We start from the raw sequence: 14,426 nt of genomic DNA on the forward strand, positions 1-14,426 counted from the left end.
TGATCATATTACAGTGATATATTTAAGTAAATGTTTGTGCTTAGTTTTTTACCATGATATTTGGCTCATGACATTAGCAAACCCAATGCTGCACATTTATAATGTGCTCTTGACTTGGTGCTGAGGCCAAATAATATCCAAAAAATTAGAAAAGACATCTACATTTCTAGTACAGTCTCCAGATGCATCCTTCCAAGTGGTGTATATGCACCACCTGAAAAGTAATTGACAGAATTTTACATTGAATTATTATGTTAAGCTTAGCAATGGAAAGAAGGTTAAAACATTGGGTACTACAGATAGCAGTTAGTCTTCCACTTTCAATGGCTGCAATATTTCTTAGGAAATATCAACTGTTCCTCCCTGATTTCTACCCATATAAATTAGAGATTGTCAATTACATTGTTCCAGAGTCTTACAGACTCATTCAGGAGCATTGATAAAATAATCAATAACTTAAAGAAACAAGCATTGCTAACATGAAGGTTTACCATGTCTTCTCAATATAATTCCTTTATTAATATTCTCAAAAGCAATCTGCAAAATAAATACTATTATAATCTAGTTGTCACATAATCACCCTGTGTCACAGTCCATTGATTTGCACTGTCTTCATTCCCTGAATCATGTGTCAGAGTATCCTCTGTTGTTTCTAATGAGCGAGCACTGGTGTTTCCATCTGAAGACTGTTTTTGTGAAAGTACTTGTATCTCTTCTTCCTTTTCTGGCTTCCATGTGCTACTCACTTTTAGGTCTTTTATGTCTGAGTTATTCTCACTCACTACCATTTGGTCCATGTTTCTTTTGTCCTCACAGTCACTTTCTTTGTTTCTGAGACGGTCTTCCTCTTGAGTAATTTCCTCAGAAACCGTGTAAATCCTACTGCTATTCTGCTCTGCATTGTATGGTTTTGCTCTTTTGCGAAAGAATCCTAAATTTTTGATTGAGTCTTTAACAATACTTTTATTGTTTTGTTTTTCGTTGGATATATCAGTTGCTTTTGGTGTGGACCCATTGCTCAAAGTGTTACATGCTGCTGGATTATCTGATAACTTAGACATTGTCTTTGGACAAACTAATGATGTCAAATCATAAAAGCTCAGTTTGTTCTTCTGTTCATTTGCGCATGTTATTTTCTTTGTTGACACAGTCATGTGGTCAGTTGTTCGATCTTCAGCCTTAAAAACTTCATTTAGATCTGAAATTCGAGATGCTGTGCTAAAGGTTGTGGCCTGTTTACCAGGAAGCTTGTTTCCTTTCAGAAGGCCCAAAACTTCATAGCGGAAGCTAGAAATATCCTGCTTCAGCTCCTAGAATCACAGCAAACGTAACTTATTTTAAAGTACTCTGATGCCAAACCTAGAAATATCTGTTTGCCAAAAATATTAATGCTTCTTCATTAACACTTTTCTACTCAAATTGATAATAATCAAGGAAACTTCAAGTTGCTCAAACACACTGGGCAGCCAGAATGCAAATGAACTTCAGGTAAACTAAAAATGACTAAAAACTAAAAGTTTCTTTTTAATATTTTACACCAAAGATATTGTACCACAGTAACTGACGTCCAGTGGCATTACAAGCATAGTGTATACACATCCAACCAGTTGCATAGACACATTTTTAACAATTCAAAATTGGTCATGACATGCAAGTCAGCTACTTTATAAATTAGAATAATGAAGATTTCTTATTTTCCTTTCCAGTAGTTAAAAGGTATAAGTGGTTACACTCTGTGAAGTGACACTATAGCTGTTCTACTCCGATTAGTTTTACAAAACTGCTTTTCTGGTGGTACGATATCATAATTTCTTTTCAACTGGTGTCAAAGTTACAAACTTTTAAATTATTGCAACTCTCACTGTAATTCTTTTCTAAGTACTGCATTTGGTGACCCATAGCGAAAAATTTACCTTGAAATTCTCTTCAGTCAGCCCTTCTTCAGTTTTGGCATCTCTGATCATTGCAGCAACATATCTTTTTACCAAATTCCTTATAACTTCCTGAAAGACAGATAGGGACCAGTTCACTTTACAGCTCAAACAAAGTTGGCTTAATATCAGATTGTCAGCACTCTTAAACAAATGACTATGTTAGTACATCATTTGCCAGTGTATTATTCATCATAGACATATTAATAAAAGGGTTCCATTATAACTCTTTGGTAAACACATATGGCTAAGATGCCATTTAGTTTATGAGCCAGAGATTGGAGAAATTATGGATGTTGGAAGAAAACATTAATTTAGTGAATGTGCACAAAAAAAAATCATCAGTTATACTGGAAGAGCGTTACAGTTTTTTGCTCTCTGTGATTATCATGAGTATTGTATTCTTTATGCAAGGATGTGCACGACCAATGGCTGCATACCCATCCACACAAACATTCGAATTAGGAGGAGTAGGCCATTCGGCCTTGCTTCACCACTCAATAAGATCATGGCTGATTTTACTGTAACCTCAAATTTGCATTCCTGTCCAGACCTGATGATCTTCCAATCCATTGCTAACAAGAATCTACCTCTGCCTTAAAAAATATTCAAGGTCCTAGCTTCCATCATCTTTTCAGGGAAAGTTTGGCAAAGACTAATGACTTTTAGAGAAAAAAAACTTGCATAGTCTCTGTTTCAAGTGGATGACCCCGATTCTTAAACAGTAACCCCATGTTCTAGGTTCTCCCAAAGGAGAAAACATTCTCTCATCAACGATGTTATACATTTTAATCAAGCAACCTCTTACTTTTGAGAGTCCCGTGGTACAAGCTTAGCTTGTCCAACATTTCCTTTTAAGACAACCCTCTTATTTCAGGCATTAATCCAGTAAAACTGCCTCCAAACTGCCCACATCTACATCTTTCTTAAATAAAATGACCAATTCTGTACACAATACTCCAGATGTGGCCTCACCAGTCCCCTCTAACTCACGTATAACTTCCCTACTTTTGTATTTAGCTCTGCTATGGTAAATCATAAGATTCTATTCGCCATCCTAATTCCTTGTTATAATCTAACTCAGGTAAAGGGAGATCTAGACCAGTTTTTTACTTGGGGAAAGACAGTGAAATTATGAATTTCTGAACTAGTAATCCAGAGCCACAGATTACTGTTCTGACATAGATTCAAATGCCAGCCGGGCAACTGGTGGGGGTGAAAATTCAATTAATAATATCTGGAATTGAGAGCTAGCCTCAGTAATGGCCATCGTGAAATAATCAAGTTTTGTAAAAATGCATAATCTCTTTCATTAATGCCCTTCCAGGAAGGAAGTGTGCCATCCTTTGCTGTGGATATGGAGTCATAGATATGTCCTTGATCCTTAAATGGCCTCTGAAATGACTGAGCAAATTCAGGATGGGCAACAAGAATGAAAACTCAATCAACCTGAAACATTGGTTTGGATTTTGTTCCAATGATGCAGTCTCCTCCATTAGTTGAAGAACTCATGGGAATGCCATTGATTCCGAAGGAGAAGGTTCCATGTGACTGATTACCCCTCAGAAACTTCACTAGCCCCCTGAGTGTACATGCAGAGAAACCCAACATGGTTTACTGAGTAACCCCTATGAAAAGCCTTACAATTCCCACTAATTCTGTGAGTCAGCACCAAATTCTGACAGGTTCAAGGGAAATGGGCAGAATCTTGTTGAGGCAACAGGAGTGTCTCCTGACGAGCCAATTAGATACTCTTATTTTCTCTTTTCAGGAAGGCCTTTCATTGCATATACCATAGGCAATAGCAAGACCACCAGCAGGGACTTCCCCTGGAAGTGAGACCCCAACAGTGGTAGCCTTGCCTACCGAGAATTGCTGGCCAATCAGAGGCCAGCAACCTCACTGCCACAGGGAGGCCCTAGCTGCCAAGACAGCAGAGCCGAGGATCACGGTGAACCAAACCACAGGTAAATAATTGCTTGGAACCAGTTAATCTCAATTGGTAGTAGGGAAGAAATATTAATTAAGGGCCTTCCCTCCCAGAATTTAATTTAGGTGGGGCAGGCTTAAGGCATGCTACCAACCTGCCTAAGTAAATGCCTTTCCCACCTTCAAGCAATGAGGATGCGATCATATCCAGTGGTTTTACTGATGATCTGGATTTCCCTCATCAGGCCCTTCCTGTCCATAACTTAACTGAAGACACTTTTCACCATGTCTGGAATCCGTTGCAGATACTTCTAATTCTATGCTCCTGGCTTCTGTGATAATTCTCGCTCTGATACGCTTTACTGAATCCATCCGTTGACTCTGTTTCTCTCTCTGTTTGAGCATTTCCAGCTTTTTCTGCTTTTATTGTAGATTGCCAGCATCTGCAGTATTTTGCTTTTGTACAAATATTCAGTTTCTGATCTCATGAGCAGATTGTAAATCCATGCAAAGTTTCTGTAGGCTTTATTGTTCAGGCCTTGTATTCTGGCATTCTATTAGCTTCTAAAGTGCATTGCCATATGGTCTAGTGATTGAGCATCATGATTCTGCTCTTATTCTCTTCACATAACTCACAGTGCGCCTTAAGCTAACCATCGCACTGCATTTATATCGTCCCACTAATCTAACGCATCATTAATGTTGCAGTATAAAAGAGGACTGGAAATCAAGCAGGAATATCCAAGGAGATAAAGAGGTACCTTTTCAGAGAATTGGTAAAAGTAAAAAGATATGTTAGAAGGTAAAGCTATCAAACATGTAATGACTAACGATTCACCCTGCCACAGTGTTGCACTGGATGTAAGAATTGCAGAAGGTAGTTAAAAGTTATGGCACATGAAGAAATTTAGTGCTCAAGAATGCTGCAGATGTAGGTTGGGTGAGCTTAGGATAGCACCAAAACTAATGTGCAGAGGACAGAGTTGAAAGTTGAACGAATGTCAGTGCAGGGTGGAATGTGGTTACTGGATGATTTAGAATCTGTTCGGGTGAATCTGGGCCACCGTCAAGTAAAAAGGTAGTGAAGCTCAGCCTGGAAATCACAAAAGACCACAAATGAAGACTTTCTCAAGCCTAGGTAAAGTGGATTTGAAGATGGACCATGGTAGAGCTTGCACTGAGGTGTCTTTTGGATCGGGTGAATGTTCTTACATGGGGTCAAAGTTTATTAATTGACCTCATCAAGGAAAAGGAATGCAGTCAGGTTCGAAGATACATATTTTCAGGTGAAGCTGAAAAAGTGGTTGGAGGGGAAAATGAAAAGATTGTCTCAGTTGCAGAAAGTTTGAGCTACACCAACTTCAATGATAAAGATATTGACATGTAACTCACTGCTGTGGAGTGGCTGGTCAACAGATTGAATTAGTTGGTTAACTCATGTTTCTAACAGGGTGTCAAATCCATTTGAAGGGCTAATTTTAATTAATATGAAGACAGTGGGTTGTGGTTGAACGTTGAGCACACTACTGCAGCCCCTTGACTACAGGATACTTGAATACCAGGAAGATTAGCTCATCTCTAAACTGGAAGACAGTACACCCATGGTCGACCTCTGGGATTGTTTACTTTCTAAAAGCAATCGAGACAAGGGGGCAGTAATTTCTTTCAAATTAAACTGTTAAAGAGCATTTGCTTGAGGAATAGTCTCCACTTCCTGCTTCAAGATGTTTAAATAGCCTGGGAGTAGCTCCAGAGTGGTCCTGCATATTGCTAAAGTCTAGCACCTCTAGGAACGACACAAACTAAGGCAGAAACCTGCTAAAGAAAAAGGGGAGAACAAATATTCTAAGTTTAAAATAAATGCACTCCCTTTGCAATGCTCCTTCAATCCAACTCCTGTGCCTCCAAAGAACATACATAGGAGCTCTGACATCTATAGTTTTATAGTCTTCATACGAGAAATTCAGGCAAATTGTCCAACAAACCAAAATTTGATGCAAAATAAATTAAAAGTCCATTCAACTGGAGCAAGACATTCTTATTCTTGTGCTCTAATCCCCTTGCAATACAGCTGCATGCCTTCCTAAATGCTTGCTGTGCCATATATGCAAACATTTTGTGTTTCTTGCAACAGTACACTCAAGTCTCTCTGAATGTCAATACTTACAAGATTCTTAACTTTTAAAAATAATATTCTGCCTTTGTATTCTTAAGGTCCTCATACTTCCCTTCATTAACATCCTAGGGATTTCCTTTGACTAGGTACTGAACTGACCAGCCGAATAAATACTGTGGCTACAAAAACAGGTCAGAGTCACAGAATTCTATGATGACCAACTCCTTGTCTGACTGCCCCCAATACCTAGTCACCATCTACAAGGCAAAAGTTACCAGTAAGATGCAATACCATCCACTGCCTGGATGGATACAGATCCACAACACTCAGGAAATTCAGAACCATCCAGGACAAAGCAGTCAGCTCGACTGGCACGTCATCCATCACCTTCACCATTCACTATCTTCACCTACAATATACAAGGGCAGCACTGTGCACGATCTACAAGATGCACTCCCTGTAACTTACCAACCCCTTTTTGATAGCACCTTCCAAATCGATGACTCTACTGCTTCAAAGAACAATGGGAAGAGATGTATGGGAACACGATTGTAGTTATGTTTCTGTCCAAATGATATGCCACCCTCAAATGCAAGTATATCACTACTTCTTCTCTGTCACTGGTCAAAATCCTGGAACTCCCTTTTTAACAGCTCTCTTGAAGCCCTTAGATCCAGAGGGTTGTAGCAGTTACAGAAACCAGCTCATTACCACTTTTTCCAGGGGAATTAAAAATGGGTTTTAAACACTCAGCTAATCAGTGATGCCAAATCCCTTGAACGAACAAAAACAGTATACCCCAGTTGTAATATTATTGCCCAGACAATGAATTTCTTTATGGCCTTAGTGTGCCCTGCTCACATCTTATATTCTCATCTGGCATCATATGATCAGAAACTTAGATTTTTTTTAAACTTAACTATTGCAAGAAGCTAAATGTATTTTAGCATTTCCTTACCTGGTACTGATGATTTCGTCTCAAATTGTTAGCTGCGCGCCTCTTGAAAATAAGGTGAAACATACAAGTGAGTAAATAATGCAATATGCTGTGAAAATGCAAAGAATGTTTTACCATCTCCATATTAAAATATAAGAAAATATGCAGCAAGAAAATAAGTTACATACCCCGAGAGAACCAAGACTTTCAGGTTTTTTTCGCTTTTGCTTGCAGAGAATTTTAAAACATAAATGTCTTCGCATCCATGATATTAAATACCACACAGATTTTGGACTTGGAATAATGTTAAAAGGAGTTGGAAGAGTTCCACCTTCTTCAAAATAGCTCATCCACAGCTTTGTCCTTGCAAATTTCCACTCAATATCTGCATGGTCCTAAACAAATCAAACAAATTTTAAAGATGATATTTATACCTGGAACTGTTCGGACCTACATGAATTGCAAACTCTACTCAAATTTATGTTTCGTCACTTAAATATAAACAGGTGTTGAAACTGTCACCAAAGAAATAAATGCTTATTCTTCTCATGATAATTATTTAATTATTTCTGTAATTCTGATCAATTTAATTTTCAATCATATTTTAAACCTATATGGTAATTCAATTTTGACATCTCCCTTAACAACAAGCTTGGATTGATTTAGCTTAAGCATAAATAAAGTATAAAGTACAGGAAATGTCCACAGAATGGTCAATACATAAAATAGAAAGAAAGGTCAATATTTTGCTTACTATCAAAAATGTTCAAGTGAGTCACATTGGAAATAGTCATTTCTCTTTTAAATGTCAATCTGCCCAAACACAAGTTTTGTTTCTATTTCACAATTCTAATAACTAATAAATAGTCCTTGATTTATACTGTTCTCGTGTATGAAATATATAATTTTTCAACTAATTCTCTTTCTAGCTGCAGAAGGTAACCAGAAAGAACTCACCGCAATAAGTTGGTATGAATTGTTCATCATAGCTATCAGCATATTGAGCAAAACCACAAGTGAGATAATATTGTATGTTCCAAACATAGTGGCACCTACAAACTCCGTGAATTCATGACGAGCCTTCACATTTGTCACGTACAGGTTAATAAGACCAAATATTGACCAGAACAGTGACTGAAGAGTTTCAAATAGCCTGCAAAGAAGAAGAACTAGAGCTTATGAGCATGGGAGATGCAGGAATAACTGAAGTTCATTTAGCCCTTGAGTTTATTCTGCAACTCATTAAAATCATGGCTGGTCTGCAATTTAATTTCATATTCCTACCTGCCTTGGTCCCAAATCTTTTCATGTTTGATTTTCAGCTTTTGTCTTCTTTTGGTCGCACCCCTGATTATTTGAGGGTTAATGACAAGATGCTATGATTTTAGTACAGATAAAGACAATGAGACAGGTCCCAAGTTTACCTCAGCTGGAATTCGGATTGCAACCTGGCCTGTTAGTCTTATTTTGAGTTGGCCAACTGAATTACTGGCCCCTTGATGACTCTTTGGTTTAGAAAATTCTATGAATCTCAGAACTGACAATTGATCGTGCATTAACTGTTGTCCACTGAACTTGTTTGAAAGTAATTTTTAATTTCAAAAGATTTAGCTATTATTTTACTCTTGCCCCATAAACAAAATCCACTGTTAAGAAAATATATATTTTAACTTATATTGCATTTTTAATGAAATAAAGTATTTCTCAGGCACCTGTCTTCTCAGAAGTATTATCAACGAAAATTTGACACTAAGTCACATTGGGCAATATATGGGCACATGCTCCAAAGTTTGAACCATAGGGTTGGTTTCAATGTATGTCTTAAACAAGGAAAACAAAAGAAGATAGAGCATAGAAAGGTGGAGAGATTGAGAGAGAGAATTCTAAAAATTAGGCTTCATCTGCTGAAGTCATAACAGTCACTGATGGAGCAATTAAAATTGGGAATGTTTACATTTTTTAATTCATTCACAGGATGTAGATGTCACTAGCTGATATTTATTGCCCATTCCTAGTTAAGAGTCAACCATATTGCTGTGGGTCTCGAGCCACATATAAGCCTGACCAGGTAAAGATGGTAGTTTCCTTCTCTAAAGGACATTAGTGAACCAAAATGGCTTTTCTGATAATCACCAAGTTTCATGGTCATTATTAGATACTCAATTCCAGAATTGGAGAGATGGAGGTACCTTCTATGCTTGTGGCGCTAGAGAGATACAAAGGTTAGTGAGGTGTGAGACTTTGGAATAAGATGAAAACAAGATCAGAATTTTAAAGTTGTTGAGTTGTATAACAAGGAGACAAATTGAACCAGTGAGCACAGTAGTGATGGGTAAATAAGATTTAGTGTGAATTACAAAATGGGCACAAGCATTTTGAATAACTTAATCTTTATGAAAAATCAAAAGTGAACGCTTGCCAGGAATATGGTCTAAAGAACAAGACTAAAAAGTAATGAAGGCATCATGAGGGTTTTAACAACAGATGAGCTGAGGAAGATGCATAATTGGTGATGCTAAGGAGGTGGAATTAGGCAGTCTTACTGATGGCATGAATATGCAGTTGCAAGCTCACTTTGTAAAGCTGTAAGTCGTCAGAATCAGATAGTTGTCAGGGTGAGGAGTGGAGTTGGCTCATAGGGCATTCAGTTTTTGCTGGGGGCCAAAAATAATTGCAGTGAATTTAACTAAAAATTCATAGCTCCACGGAGGGTTTCTCCCTATGCACTCGTATGAATTATTTCATTCAATTGATTGGTCCTCACCTCATTGCGTACACACCATACCTCTCAGGCACTGTCCTCATGCTATTGTGCATTCACTCAGTGGCTGAAATGCTCACTGCTGCCAGGATGTTCTAAGATTCACGTCAATGGCAATATATTTAAATTCCAGGTGTGCACCTGGTCAAATGCTACAAGTCAGGAATTGCCTTTCACAGTTGCAGTGTGAGAATAATACCCCCAGTTGCAGTGTGAGAACAACTGAAACTAGGTGGCACTGTGATTTGCTGACAGGGTCCTGAAGATCCTGGTGAACAAGGTACTTGAGAGGTGGGTCATCTGGTTCTCTGAAAACCTGCAAATGACAGTATGACCTAGATTTGGACAGCCTGGTCTGAAGTTGCTACCCAGTTTGGTGCAGTGTCCAAGACTTTGAGGAATGTCCAGCAGTGTACGAGAAGTTTAATGATCTTCTGTGCTCTACATGGGTGAATGCCACCATCTTCTCTCTGTTACCTCATACTCATTAACTCTGCAACTGCATACACCTCCCATCAAATCTCACGGTCGCTCACTTTCACCATTACTTGTGGCATCTGTCTTCAATGGTTCTCATCCACCCCAACATCCTAAACTACTAACCCTGCATGCCCTCTGTGATTTCTACTCACTCATTCATGACACTCAACAACTTGCTTGCACCTGTACCACTACTGACAGTAAGTGCCAGCCACTTTTATCTCACTCAATCCATACCTTTGTCTCACTACAAAGAAAATGACTCACAACAGGAGTCAAAGTTGGGTGCCTGACATTCATGTTATCACCTAATACAAAGAGGAAAAGCATTAGTGTATGATAGAGGATGGAGGTTGCTGAGGAGCCTGCGTGGGGGTGCTGACACCTCCATGTCCTATCAACCAAATAAGATTTTGGCACTACTATCACATTACCACCATTGTGAATGAATTCTCAAGATATCCAAACTACCACACCTATTCCTTCTCTTGGTTTCAACACACACCAACAGTTCCACATTGTTTCCATCCTGAGGAGAGCAGATCCTCCAGCCAATATCTCCTCATCCACCTCCTGATGAAGTAGCCACAGATTCTTCAAATGATACACTGTCAAGGTTGTGTCTTGCACCCTCCACCAGCTCAGTTACTGATACCTTGGTGGGTACATCCGTGAGATTAAAGTCAGGTGCACATTCTCTGGTGAGTAAATCATGGCCATGATTGTGTGGCTGGCTGAGAAAGAAATGCCACAGGTAGTGAGAAAACCGCTGGACACCAGGTATTTGCTGAGCACCAGGCAGAAGCGAACCCCAAGTGTCAGTCATTAATATGCTGAGAAAGGAATCAACGGTAGGTTTGTCGGAGGCATTCAGAAACCTGGATTAAAGGTTGGAGGATTCCACCAATGCTATTGGTAGTTGCTGGTTTCAGCATGCATGCATTTGGCTGTCTCCCTGGACATGTTTGTCGCCGGCCATATACACCCAGTTCCAGCATACAATGTCTGCTAATTGTATGCACAGATCTGCACTCCAGTGCTGTAGCAATTGATACTCAGCACCAACAGCATGGAAACAGAGGGCGAATAAGGGTCCTTGACCTCATTTTCAAGTGCCTCTTCCTCACAATGAGAAAAGCCAGTAAGCACCCAGGTAGAGGAAAAACCAAAAGTCTTTCCTCAGATGCTCCAGAGATCCCTGCACCTCCAACTCTGTGAGAGGTCAAGCTGAGAAGGAGGAGTCTGCATCTGGCTGGACACTTCCAGAATGTTTGGGGTCTCTAGCCAGAGATGACTCATGGTCTCCTATCCAAAATTCCACTATAAAGCAGGCTCCAGTATAAGGCAAGCTCTCTCCACTCCAGTTCTGGTACCCAGGACTGTACCTAGATGTACCAGCAGGCAAAGGAAGAAGAAACCTGTTGGCAACACCTAGGTGACATGGGTGAACCTTTACTGTCAGCAGGTTAGCACATTTTAAAATATATGGTAACATTTTATCACTAGCTCTGTGGCTGACTGTCAATTAGTTGCAATATAAAGGCTTGAGAGGCTAGCCATCCATAGGACCATACAATGTTCTAACAATGTCTGAATGATGGCTATTCTTTCCCTAGTGCCTATACTAACAAGAAGCTTTACTACGATTCAATCAGACGCTATGAAAGCATCCATGAGATTATAATCGAGTCTTATTAAACAATAGGAAGTGCAGAAGAAGATTGTTAAACTGCACTTACAATTGGGTTTAAATTTGGGATGCTGTCTCTGTAGTATCAAAACATTAACAGTCGGTGAAGGAGGACTTTACACAACTCAGTACTACAGAAAGTGGCTCCATAGAAGTGCAGCCTGAGTCACTTTGATTGACACTGCTGCACTCTAAGGTGACGAAAGTGCAGTTCCTTCTGATGAACACCCTCATTTCCCTAGTTGGCACAATGCTGTGCAGTTGAAGATTCTCATCATCTATCACATAGCTTGTTGTATTTGCCAGTTTCGTGGAGCAAAATATTCAAAGATTAAGCAGTGTCATTTGACTGTATTATATGGTGACAACATCCCCAGATCTGACTTGCCCAGGAACATGTTGTTGATGAGTCACCTTACACCTTTCATTGGCCTTAAACATTGGAAGAAATTGCTGCACTGCAGATACACTGGACATCATGACATAGTCTTCTGACTATCATCTTTAAACAGATTACAGTGCCTCTCTGTACTGTCCCTCTCTCATCCACAAGGCTTTCCATGGATGACGAGCAACTGTGACTCTCCTGCATTTCACTACCATCAGTAAGGCAGCTGTAGCTGGTCCCAGGTTTCTAAATGTGCATGTTTCTCATCCATTCCTGTGGGTACTCTCAGTGCAGCGGACACAGGAATGTCAACAGCTTCTGTGCCTGGATCCTTTGGGAATGGTTCATACGAATGTGGAAATATCAGAAGTAAAAGAGAATCTCAATAATGCACTCACACAGCACTTGCAGCACACGCAAATACCATTCAACTAATATATTCTAATTGTGGCACATGAAGGCCTCTGACAAGGAGGGCAGTGGGATGTCTCTATGTGACCCGAGTCAGATGTATGCTGCAGAAGCCATTTGGCATACTTGCAGCAGCAGACTATAAATGTGGCATTAATAATGACTCCTTCCCTGACCCTCAGCCCACACAGTACCTAAGAAACATAGCATTGCATATAAACTTAAGGTGTGGATATTTTCCAGTCTAAAGTGTGAAATGTGCAGGTCCTTGTGTAAACACAATGGAAAGTGATTGTGAATTGTGGACTAAAGGTGAAATTTTACAGTTCAACTGAGATTATTTGCATTTGACATACATTACTACGATTTATTTTAAATGTTAAACAAGATGGCCAAAATTGCTTGTGGCTAGGATTTTTAGTCTGGATAGTTGGTCATTGCACAACATCAATATCCAGAATTCAGTGATAACAGAAGTCTTGAACTGTGTGTTTGTATTTTATTGAATTCCTACAGTGTGGAAGCAGGCCATTCAGCCCATTGAGTCCACACCAACCCTCTGAAGAACATCCCTCCCAGGTCCACTCTCCTACCTTATAACCCTGCATTTCCCATAGCTAATCCACCTAACCTTTACATCCCTGGACACTACTGGCAATTTATCATGGCCAATCCACCTAAACTGTACATCTTTGGACTGTGGGACAAAACCAGAACCCAGAGGACACTCACACAGACACAGAGAGAAGGTGCAAACTCCACGCAGACAGTGACCTGAGGGTAGAATCAAACCTGTATCCCTGGTGATCTGAAGCAGCAGTGTTAACCACTGAGCCACCCTGTTGCCAAATTGCTTAATGCTATCTTTCCTTGAAGGGCCTTACCTTACTCACAAGTGGAGGCCTGTCCCTCATAGATTAAAGAATCACATTTGCCCACTCTGGGTATGGTGGAACTGAACACAAAAATGTCAACCATCCCACTGTCTGCCTTTGACCTTGTGATCTTGTGTAACAAGACTGAAGGAGGGATTGAACGTGATTAAAATGCTTGTATGAACTAATAGCAGTGTGGGTGTTGAAAGGGTTCCCACTGAGTGAGTAGGAAGCACAGAGGGCAGGAATGATTAATGGTTTTGGGGGATCAGAACCATTGGTTGGAGATCTGTCATGTAATAGTAAGAAATGCTGACTTGGTGGGAGCTGTGAGCAGTGACAAAGTTAGAGAGAGTGTAAAATATGAAAGAGAAAAAGGGCACTTATCCTTATGGTATTTCTGGGCATTTCTTTCACATCAAATTGACCAGATCACTCTTTTTGTCCAGGGTGGCTACATCTGGTGGCGTGGCCTCCTTTCTATGCCTTGACAAATGAGCATTTCACTTGTGCTGACCAACCCATTCACCAAGACCTCTATGTCCTTGGTGGAGAAACAGTCTCCCTTTCTGAAGCATATCTTTAACGATAAATGCTGAGGACAACATTGCAAAAGGTAGCTTTTGGTTCCAAGTATATGAACTGGTGCTCAGCTGGTGAATAGATATAGTGCCCAAGGTGCAAATTGATGGATGTTCCAGCAGTGGCAACTAACTCTACCCCATTGTCTCACGACTGAGTGAGGAGTGCGCCTTACAGACTGGATGAATAATTAATGAGATGAGCAGTGGAAAATTGCAAAACTAAAGTCACCATCAGATACAGCAGGAAGCACAGCCAAAAAATTTTTAAAATTCAGTCCATTAAGTCCAGGTTCAGTCACACTTCTTTTCTCTTGAAAGCTGCAA

At 39.8% G+C, this 14,426-nt stretch overlaps 1 protein-coding gene across 2 annotated transcripts in view; it reads right to left on the reverse strand.

Moving 5' to 3' along the window:
- Window positions 1–486: 486 nt before the first annotated feature.
- trpc4b (transient receptor potential cation channel, subfamily C, member 4b) overlaps window positions 487–14,426 on the reverse strand; it is an 85,162-nt gene continuing 71,222 nt past the window's right edge. For both annotated transcript variants that reach the window (XM_060826786.1, XM_060826788.1), the window contains exons 7-11: window positions 7,871–8,066; window positions 7,102–7,308; window positions 6,935–6,976; window positions 1,914–2,003; window positions 487–1,310 (exon numbers count right to left, since the gene is read on the reverse strand). In XM_060826786.1, coding sequence (XP_060682769.1) covers window positions 555–1,310; window positions 1,914–2,003; window positions 6,935–6,976; window positions 7,102–7,308; window positions 7,871–8,066 — 1,291 coding nt within the window. In that variant the 3' untranslated portion in view covers window positions 487–554. The remainder of the gene's footprint in view (window positions 1,311–1,913; window positions 2,004–6,934; window positions 6,977–7,101; window positions 7,309–7,870; window positions 8,067–14,426) is intronic.

Source organism: Hemiscyllium ocellatum, chromosome 6, assembly GCF_020745735.1.
Source record: "Hemiscyllium ocellatum isolate sHemOce1 chromosome 6, sHemOce1.pat.X.cur, whole genome shotgun sequence".
Taxonomy (NCBI): domain Eukaryota; kingdom Metazoa; phylum Chordata; class Chondrichthyes; order Orectolobiformes; family Hemiscylliidae; genus Hemiscyllium; species Hemiscyllium ocellatum.